This window comes from Mesitornis unicolor, unplaced genomic scaffold, assembly GCF_000695765.1.
Source record: "Mesitornis unicolor isolate BGI_N332 unplaced genomic scaffold, ASM69576v1 scaffold37750, whole genome shotgun sequence".
NCBI lineage: Eukaryota > Metazoa > Chordata > Aves > Mesitornithiformes > Mesitornithidae > Mesitornis > Mesitornis unicolor.
Window position 1 is genome coordinate 7,052 of NW_010160951.1, and position 10,119 is coordinate 17,170.

The 10,119-nt window shown below is 38.6% G+C and overlaps 2 protein-coding genes across 2 annotated transcripts in view; one reads left to right on the forward strand and one right to left on the reverse strand.

Moving 5' to 3' along the window:
* The first annotated feature begins 41 nt into the window (after positions 1–41).
* Positions 42–6,206, forward strand: MRPL47 (mitochondrial ribosomal protein L47). The gene is made up of 7 exons (XM_010191546.1): positions 42–106; positions 520–665; positions 1,220–1,280; positions 2,043–2,139; positions 3,775–3,905; positions 5,365–5,460; positions 5,910–6,206. The coding sequence occupies exons 1-7, from the start codon at positions 42–44 to the stop codon at positions 6,025–6,027; spliced, it is 714 nt and encodes a 237-aa protein (XP_010189848.1). The 3' UTR covers positions 6,028–6,206.
* Positions 6,207–7,888: 1,682 nt separating this feature from the next.
* ACTL6A (actin-like 6A) overlaps positions 7,889–10,119 on the reverse strand; it is an 8,132-nt gene continuing 5,901 nt past the window's right edge. The window contains exons 11-12 of the mRNA XM_010191534.1: positions 9,173–9,259; positions 7,889–8,580 (exon numbers count right to left, since the gene is read on the reverse strand). Of these exons, the coding sequence (XP_010189836.1) occupies positions 8,500–8,580; positions 9,173–9,259 (168 nt within the window). The 3' untranslated portion in view covers positions 7,889–8,499. The remainder of the gene's footprint in view (positions 8,581–9,172; positions 9,260–10,119) is intronic.

Sequence of the window (10,119 nt, forward strand, 5' to 3'; positions counted from 1 at the left end):
GGCCGGGAGAAGTTGAGGCTCAGGAACCGGTTGGGGTGGGGATGCGACGCGTTGCGGGCCGTAGCGCGGTTCCCGGGAGGAAGGAGAGCCGCCCTTGGCGGCCCGAGTGTCTCGGCCTCTGAAAGCTCAGCTGAGCGTTGCAGAGCGGCTTTTGAAACGTTGTGTAAGCTACACAATGGAGCTTTTCCCTGTGCACGTTACTGGTTTGCAGTCGCTGTGTTTCCAGCGTGGGGTTTTTTGTGCTTATGTCATGTGCTTTTGCCGTTAAGTTGAAGTCAAGTAGGAGGTTGTATTCTCAGTGTAGCTCAAGCTTATAGGTTCTTTTAATTTTGAAATTGTTATTTATCTCTCTGTATAAATAAATAATAAATGGATGAGACAAGAGGTAGAGGATAAAATGCCGAGATTACATTTTTATGAAGAACTGAACCTGTGCCTTTATAAATGAAAGAAACATTCTCATTTTGCTTAATGTTATTTTTATTATCATATATAGTGTTCCTTCTAACTTTTGTGCAGATTGACACTGAACCTATTCCACAAGAACCTAGCAAAAGTTGAGCCCCTCCATCAGGTGAAGTTTCTGCACACTACTTTGTCTCGGAAAGGTCTGGAGGAGTTTTTTGATGATCCAAGGAACTGGGGAGAAAAAAGTGTAAAGTCTGGTGAGTTACATTTAGCATTTCTGATGGTGAGCTTTGAGCCACTTGTCCTCAGCTGAAATCTGACCTATTCTTTTGCATTATAGGAAGTATTGAGAACTACATAAAACTTATTTTTGCTCTATACATGTTCATAAATTTACTTGTGTGTTTTGTGCTTGTTAATTTTGTGTGTGTGTGTATATTGTGCGTTTATGAAAGCAGAGCTATTAGGCAGCAAAATATTTTGCTGTAAATCCTCTGCCTTGCAGTTACGTGAGAGTGTCTCAAAGAAGAGATGTTCTTTGACATATACAGTACCGTGGAAGAAAAATACTTTACTGAAAAGATTCACCTTACAGCTTTCACTGTTCTCAGCTTTTTACAAACAGTATGTGTCGTTGCCTTTTTAATTTATTTGCATTTTCAAAACAAAGATGAATATCCACAAGGGTGGCTTTCCAAGAGGTGGTTTTTTTAATATCCTTGTTCTGTTGGGTCTGCTAATACAAGCACCTTTTTTTCAGAATAAGAGATCTTTGTTCTATTAAACCAATTATTTTATTTGTTTTTTACAGGGGATGCATGGAATATAACACAGTTAAGGGGCAAGAGTAGTGAAGACTTGCACAAACTTTGGTAAGTAAGTTGTAGTGAAGTAGTTTTCTTCTTTCAAAGCAGCTCTGCAGGTTTTATTAAAATGCAGCTAATAAACCTGTTAGCCAGTAAATCTTGCCTGCTGTGCAGCTTTGCATGCTTGAGCCTGCTTTGGAGTTGGAGCAGCCCAAGCTCTGGTACTGCTCAGAATATGAAAGCTGTACCACAGTTGTGTCCGGTACAGAGGGCTGAGATTTGGTACGAGGAAGCTGCATTTGAATCCACTGGGGGTTGCTGGAGCTGCAGGACAGACTTGGTTGTAAGTGGCCTCTGGTGGGGCGAACGGCTGAGCTCAGTCAGGTTGCTCGGGTCTGCATCCATCCAGATTTTGAAAGTCTCTGGCGCTGCAGATTGCATCACCACTCCAGGCAACTATGCCAGGGCTAACCTATTACTTGGTTATTACTGTGAATAGTTTTTTCCTCGCTGTGCACCTGTAAGAAGTCTGTCACTGTCGGGTAGTGGAAGAACACTTGGTGTTAACCTTGTCCCTCCGCAGCCGCCTCCGTTGCAGGTTATGTAAGCCTGTCTCCCCCAGCCTTTCCATGTGTGTCCTGTACATCGGCCCTCCCCTGCCCACCTCTGCAGGGCTTTCTCCACTTGGTCAGTGTCTCTTTGCTTCTGTGCATCAGTCTGGCAGGTACCAGATACGGGGCTGTGTGCACTCTCTCCAGCAGGGTAATGAGTGAATAATTGCCAATGCATCTAGAAATTATTTTTGAAGTACTATGTTTTCTGATCTAGGTATGTCCTACTGAAGGAAAAAAACATGCTTTTAACTTTAGAGCAAGAATCAAAACGACAACTCAGGCCTATGCCAAGTCCAGAACGATTAGGAAAGGTAACGTTTTCATGCTAGCTCAAAATATAACTCTAAAATTGTTGAATGAAATGTGAAGTGTTTGTAAGCTTGTTAGAGACCATTTTTAAAACTATTTCCTTGATTTTAATGTAAGCACAAACACTGTTCTCAAGCAACATAGTGGGAAAGGCTTCTCCAGTTTCTCTATAATGTTAAGAAATATTTTGCCACCTTCATGCACAGAAACTTCTTGGCAAAACTTTAACATCTTTATTCTTACCCTTCATAAACTTATTTTAGCTGCTTAACTGTTGCCACCTTCTTGCCTCTGACATTGTCTTCTCTAAACTCGTGCTCTTCTGATCTTTTCTGTCCTCACTTTTATCCTCCTCTCCTTTTGCATTATTGTGATTCTGCAACTAATTTATTAAAGCCTTTCCTCTGTATTTTTAAGATTGAAAACTTAATTTACTTACAAATCAACTGTCATCTCCATGCTTATGTCTCACAGATGGAAATCTACACCTTCACTGGCCAGTGATAATAGTCCAGCTGTTTGACATGAGAGATATTCTCAGATACCCCCTTACTTATCCAAATTAATTTGGGAAAAGTCTGACCTTTACTTTGTTCATCTGAATTTCTTTGTATGGTTAATCATTTAACTGCTGTTTGCCATCACGTGCATCTGCAACTGCATTATGATCTCTTTGTGTCATACATGCATTTATCTGGTCTCCTACTCTTGTAGTTCATCACTGTACTTATAAATTAGGGAAGATCCAGTATAAAACTCTCCTCTGGATCTCCTAGTGCATCTTGTTCTAATTTATCAGAATATGGTTTCTCACCTGTGTTTTGTCACTCCCATTCTGAACAATATTTTCTGCTTAGTCCCACCTACACATTCATATTCAGCAACTTCTGATCACCATAAAACTTCAATGGCCCCAACGCTTGAAAAGTCAAATTTTACTAATTGCCTCTTTGATTTTGGCTGAAGCCCGAGGAAAGTGGAAGTCAAGCAGCAGTTAAATACTATGATTGCACTAAAACAAAATAAAGCACTCTGCTTATTAAAATCAGTTCTAGCAACTTCCTAGAGCATTTAACATATTGCCATATGTAATGTGTGTTACAGTAATATTATGAGACAGACCTGACTAAAAACCTTCAACTCATGTTTCATAGTTTGGTCAAGGCAGCTTTGTAATCAGCCAACAGGCCTTGCTATGGCTGTCTCCAGAGTGAAAATGAGAACAGCAAGCAGCCAGTACAAACCATCTGACAGAAGTACAGCCAGCATAGCTGCTATATCCCTCTCCTGCTTCCTTCCCACCACCGCCTCAGAGCTTTTTATACTTCTAGCTTCAGCGTTGGATTTGGACTCATGTATTGGCCAGCTAGGGTTTAATGAAATATTACACCATCAGTTATTTCATATCTGTTCTGCTTGTGAGGTTTTTAAAGCAGCCATTCTTTACTGTTCAAGCACGCACAGACAGTTCAGCTGTTTCACTCAGTCCACAACTGGGAGACGACTCATGATGGAACCACTGATGTGTTTCACTTTTGCTTTTCCTTTGAATTTTGTCTTAGATCTGCATTTGAGGTCTTTTAAATTGTCAGCACTGTGTTCTGTTGGCCGATCCTGAAATTATTTCCTATTTGCAGGTAAATAAATCTATGAAAAATATAGACTTGGTTGTCAGAGAAAGAGAAATTGCTTTGAGGCTTTTACAAACTGGCCACGAAAAACCAGTACCTGGCGAGTGGAGACATGACTTCTTAGGACGTACCTACTGGTATGGAAAAAGAACTTTTTTTCACGTGTGTGGATTTTTCTTGTGGTATGTCTCTCTACCAGAAAGCTCTTCTCATCAAGAAAGGGTGCATATACTGTATAGGAAGAAATGTGTTTTCTGGTTACTATTCAGGTGCTTCTTGAGTTTCTGTTGTTGTTTTTTTGGTTGGGTTGGGTTTTCCTAATGTGTCTGTAATTATTGCTAAATAATTCAATGACAAACTCTACCATTAATTTTAACAAAATTAGTTCCATGTAACTAATATGTTTCTGTACTCAGAGGATGTCTGTTACTATCGGTATTGTGCAACACAAGAACGAACTGGAGAGTACTGTTCAACTGGACTTCGAGTTAATGCAAAATCCACATACTGGGTGACAACCACCCAAAGTATTGCAGGAGACCACATCAACACCTGTTGAAATTCCCTACTAGTCTTGGCGGATTTTAACTTGGTTAGAAGTTTCTACCTTTAGAATTATTGAAAATATTTGGACAACAAATAATCTGTAATTTCAGGTGATGACACTGAAGGCTCTGGCAGGACCTGTCATTTCATTAACCAGTATTTTACACTCATATTGGTATTTGAAGCATTAATTACAGTATTCAGCTCTGCAGTAACAGTGTAGATAAGAGAAGGTCACATGTTATAATAATAGTGAATTTTCAGTTGTTATCCATTTGTTTACCCATTAAATATAAATCAGCAGCGTACCAAATGCACTAACCACTAGATTTGCATCTCCAAGGATAAGGCTTCTGTACACATCTTTCTGCTTGGAAACATTGTTCACAAAGAAGTGTTTGCCCATATATTTGGAAGTCCAGTCCCCAGTTAAAGCAGGGGAAGGGTCAGACAACATAAAATGGTGTTTAAGCACATGCAGAAACTCTGCAATACACATAGTAGTAGGTCTGACACAATCTGGATGCACTGGAGGCTGTAGGTTAGTCTGCATAAGCCATCTGTGCAGCCCATATGCAAGAGCAAACGGAAATAATAAAGAGTCTGTAGTTAGAGGGGAAGACTTCTGTTCAAGTAGATTTGCTTGACGTGACTTTGACGTGCTTTGACTTGATGTGACACTGCAACATTGGCACTTAAAAGAAAATTGTAGCAGAAACAAAACTTTTGACAACAGTTTGTTCACATCAGCTCTTGAAAGTTTACTTACGAAGAAGTAACTAAAATATAAATGCAAAGAATCACTGTCTATATGGGGCCCTCTCTTCAGTTTTTAAAACAAGACCACTTCCTACAGAAAGGCACCCTGCTACGTATGAGATGGAGTTACAAACCAAGCCAGCAATAGAGCTGAAAGTAAATACCCACATGGAAATTCTGCAATCTACTGGTCTGACCGCTTTATCAGCCTACTGTAACCAAGTGCAACTGGTAGAATCCTGAAGACAAAAAGTATACATTCTATATTCACTTTTATCTATCTTTTAACAGGTACACTTACAAGGAATGGCCAATACCATGGTACTTGAACAAAAAATACAAAAAGAGGAAATTCTATTACTTACCTCATGTGAATCACTTCATCAGGTAAAAAGATTTGACACTCAAAAGTTACTGTCTGATCTGTTCCTCAGTCGTCCTTATTCCACTTTGCAAGGACAAAATAGTAGTAATCTTCTTGTTTTGTTGTTTTTACAGCTAGTAGACTGAAATAGGCGGCTTTTTAAAATTACAGCTTGCTCTTTTTCTTCTTGCTGTTCCCATCTTAATTGCTAAGAGAATTGGTTACCGATGAAGTTGCACTGCAAAAGTAATTTTACGTGCAGAGTACCTAAGATCCTTCTGGAGGTTGAATCTCTGAAGAAGTCAAAAGCAGAAGAAAGAAAATACTTTGCTTTTTCAGGCATTTTTGCTTATCGAAAGCAAAATACTACATAAGTTGTTAATCACCTCTATTTGGTTTGAGGGGTTGGGCTCATTAAGGCTATTACAAGTTATCTTGAAATGAACCACGCTGACTTACTTCTTTATTTCAGGCTCAGAATTGAAAAATCTTTACGTAGAAGGGCAAGAAGGCAAAACCTGGAGAGGACGAGGCGGAAGGTCTTGGAAAGGAAGTTCCCTCACCTTGCTGTAAAATGTCAGAGCCAGTAACGTGCTGGAAGAGCACTGCAAGCAATTTGTCGAGTATCTTTGTGACTGGAAGATGGAACAAGTTCTGAAACCAGCAAACAACTTGACTGAGCATTCTTGAGTCTCCATCATATTTTTTTTTAATCCCACATTTGATTAAACTTGTGATCTGGAATTAATAAGCAGCTTTGGTGCATAACTCGAGTTAATTCTAATACTTGTTTCCATTTACCTGGTTTAGTTTAACAAATATGCATTAAAACCAAATGGAAATATGAGAGCCTCTGAAGCTTACATACTACTCTGTTCCCTGAGCATCTGAGTTATAGGTATGTTACCTGAGTTACGTGTGCTTTCTGCATAAAAGCATGGGAAAACAGGCTCTTCAGTCAGAGATAAGGAACCTTTTCCCCACTTTAAGTCTGTCTTGTTAGAAAGTGTGAAATATTTAGCATGTTAACTTTTAACAATGCAGTGTTTATACCAGGATTTCGAGATACTTATGATAAATTCAAATGTTTGTGCAGTATTTTTTTTCAGCATGCAAAATGTTTGAAGGAAGACTGGTAATCATCTGTGAAACTGAGGTAGAAAGCTACTACTGCTGCTCTCAGTTGATGGTAAACATGTACCTTCATGGAAGTTTTTAACCGTAGAGGTGTAGAAATTTAGAACAAAGTCACATACTAGTCTTTTAGGAAGCAAATGTGCTATGCACTATAATCTAATAAAACACTGGAAACTCTAAGGGAACCAAAGCTGTAGGAGATAAACATGTTATCTCCCTCATCTTGACCTTCGGTTACTCTTCTGCATCCCACAAAATACCCACTTCTTAAACAGAAACTCTTCAGAGTGGTGAGAAAACCCCAGAAAGTGTTTTGCTCTCCATATGGTGCTAGAACAGTCACAGATACCACCATCGTACTATAATTTAAGATACACAGAAGATAGAAGTTGATTGGCTATAACAAAACCTAAGCACATGACACAGAAGGAAAGCTTAAAATGCACAGTCAATTCATGAAGAGAAACCAAAAAGCCTACTTTGTATCTTCACCTCTAACTACAAGCTGTCCAGTCAATCTTTGTACTTTGCTGATGCCACAGTAACTCTACAAAGCATTACTCTTTGTGTAAATTACAAGCTGAGTTGACATTCCATGTTCTACTTGAATGCAAACTAGACCAAGTCTCTTTCTTCCTGTGTGACAACAGCAGCTGGCTTAAGTTTGCCTCAATTTTGTGAGAGAAATACTGTTTGTCAATAGCTTTGAAATTCTGGAGCAAGGAACTTTGTCTCAAGAGCAAACTAATAGTTACGATAAGACAAAAGCAGGCTGTTTTGATAAATTATTTTATTGTTTGGAGGTAAAACTGTTTTCAACTAGAGGCCTCATCATTATTTACCCACAAGATCTTTTAGAATACCAGAAATGTAGCAGTACTGTGTACATTTTTTTAAAGGCAGTTAAATGCTATTTGGTTTTCCACAGCTTTTAAGATAAAGAGCAAAACTTCATTGTGTCCCAATATAGAACATCACACAGTTGTAAATTAAAGTAAGCTTAACAGTGACATAGAGCTGCATCCTGACAGTCAGTTAAATCATCCTACTTCCTCTGACCCTGAGTATGCGCACTCCGTGCAAAACGCAGGCACTTACTGACCCTGCTCTGAGCCAGCTAAACCAGCAACAAACAAGTAGTGACCCCCCCCTTTGCCACATTCTGAGTTCATCTGTGACTGCTCTCATCTTGGAGAGACAAGTCTTTGCCTTAACTGCCCTGGCTCAATCAAGTTTTGCTTCTCACCTACATTACATATATTCTTAGAAGTCAGGTAGAAAACACTGATTGCTTACCAAATTGAAATGGCTCCATAATAGAAAATTACCAAACCAGTGCTTCATATGACATTCACTTCATGGAATGTAACACCTTCGCTAGGCAGTAAAAGTTTACACTGAACCAAGTCACCTATAGCAGATACAAACTTCCCATTTTTAAAACAAGAGTAACTTTCTCTGCAAGTACTCACAAAAGTTGCTCACATATAAAAGACCAAATTTTATTTTTAAAGAGAGAAATAAGAGCAATTTAAGGCCAAAGTACTAGCAAGGAAGACTAGTTTGTGAAAGTAGACAAGCCATTTTTAATACATTTGCATGGGCATTTGCAAGGTTATGCCTCTATTAGCTAACATGTAAAGCTGTTCCCAGGAAAAGATACTAGAGAAAATAGACATTTATACAAAATTATAAAATGCTTGTTACATGAATTATTGCTTTACAAGGGATGTAAACATCCTTTTTCTATGATAGTACCAATTAGGTCTCTCAAAATTTCTAAGGTTTGTTAAAATGGAACTTGAATTATGCAAAAAATCCCAATATAAACTTCCTACAAAAAAGAGTCCATCCCATTCCTGAGTATGCTAAAGCTATAAAACAGAAGGAGCACTGAGCAGGCAGCAGTGTTCACAGTACAAGGTTTAAGGACATTTTCTTTCTACACACTGTTTCCCTCCTTCTTCATATTCTTGTTTTGAAATCCACATCTGTTGAAAAGTACCCTACAAAAAACCAAAACAAAACACACAATTAAATAAAATAATCAGAAAGCAAATGAAGGCTAAGTGAGACATGATTAGCTTTTCCTAGGAGGAAAAAACAAGCAAGTTTTTACACTAAATGAGGTAAGAGGACTTGACCTGCTTAATTATCCTTTCTTTTGAGTTTTATATTGCTAGCAATTAAACTAAAGAAGTTGCAGCACCAAGAGCTAATTTCAGTCTCCCTTTCCTACACTGCTAAATTAATCCCCACAAACTATTTAAGTACTCAGTAACTTGCAGAATTAAGCTCATGCAATGCAGAAACAGCTTTGCTACTTTCATGGTTTAGTATATACATGTTGTTTCTAGACATCGTATTTCAAGCCTGCACTTGCCATTGAAAATGGCAGAATATGGCGAGTTATTTTTTTTATTGGAAATGTTCATATTGTCTTGTTTTTTAAGAGTATTCCTTTCACCTTACCACAAGGACAGGCAAGATTATCACTGCTGGAGTAGCACAAACTCTGCAATGCACACTTATGTGGAATTAGATTTTTGGGTGATGGAGGTGCTTAGCATAGCAACATGTTAACATAGGTTTACTAACCAAAGAGGCCAAAATTGAACCACCAATCCATGAGCTGAATCTCCGCTCCACTGTCGTGTTGTTCGCTATCAACTTCAGGCGCATGCTCTGAATAGAAAAGGAGGTAAAATGCAAGAACAATTAGACAAACTGTAGGCTGATGACCTTCAGGGACAAGAGAACAGCACAAGGAATGTGGTGTATAAAGCAACATGCAGGTGAAAAAGGTAAATTTTATTAAACTTGCAATAATGCTCATTTGATCTGGACTTAGAATTCAAGAATAGCCATTGTGGAACAGAAGATGTGTTGCTTTTATCTTGCTTCCCAACAGGGGGGAGTAGCAGCAAATGCTTAAGGCTAGAAGGGCACGCAGAGATCAGTAACACTCATAGGATGTATTGTCATCTCTAACACTGGGCTGCTTAAAACATGCACTGGGACTAAACTGTCTAACATTGCTGAACTTAATTCATTTAGTCCTTTTTGGACACATTCATTCCTTTTGCTTTCAAAATGCCTTGTGGCAATAAAATATTTGAATTTCAATGGGTTCCTCCTCAGCTATTACAAGCAGCAGCAAGTAACTACTTTTCTCAGTTTCTCATAACATTCATGATTTCAAGTTGTACAATTTTTCTTGAATATGGATGTTCAAGAAATATCATAAGCTGTATGAGCCCTCGAGAACACACTAGTAAGGTGTTAATACTTTCTTTGACATCAAGTAACTTAAAAAAAAAATAAATAAAGGCATGGTAAATCACCAGGTTTTATCTACGAGTAGGTTGAGTGGTCTGTAAATCCAGGAAGAACAACTCCCATGAGAAAGTGACATGACCTGAGGCAGAATGACTGACTGTGCCTCAAGTTAGTGAGCAACACTGCAGAAGAGAGGCCATCAAGGGAAATGGTGACTATTGCTTAGGGACAGTTATAGAACTTAGAATCACAGACTGAAAGCAGGA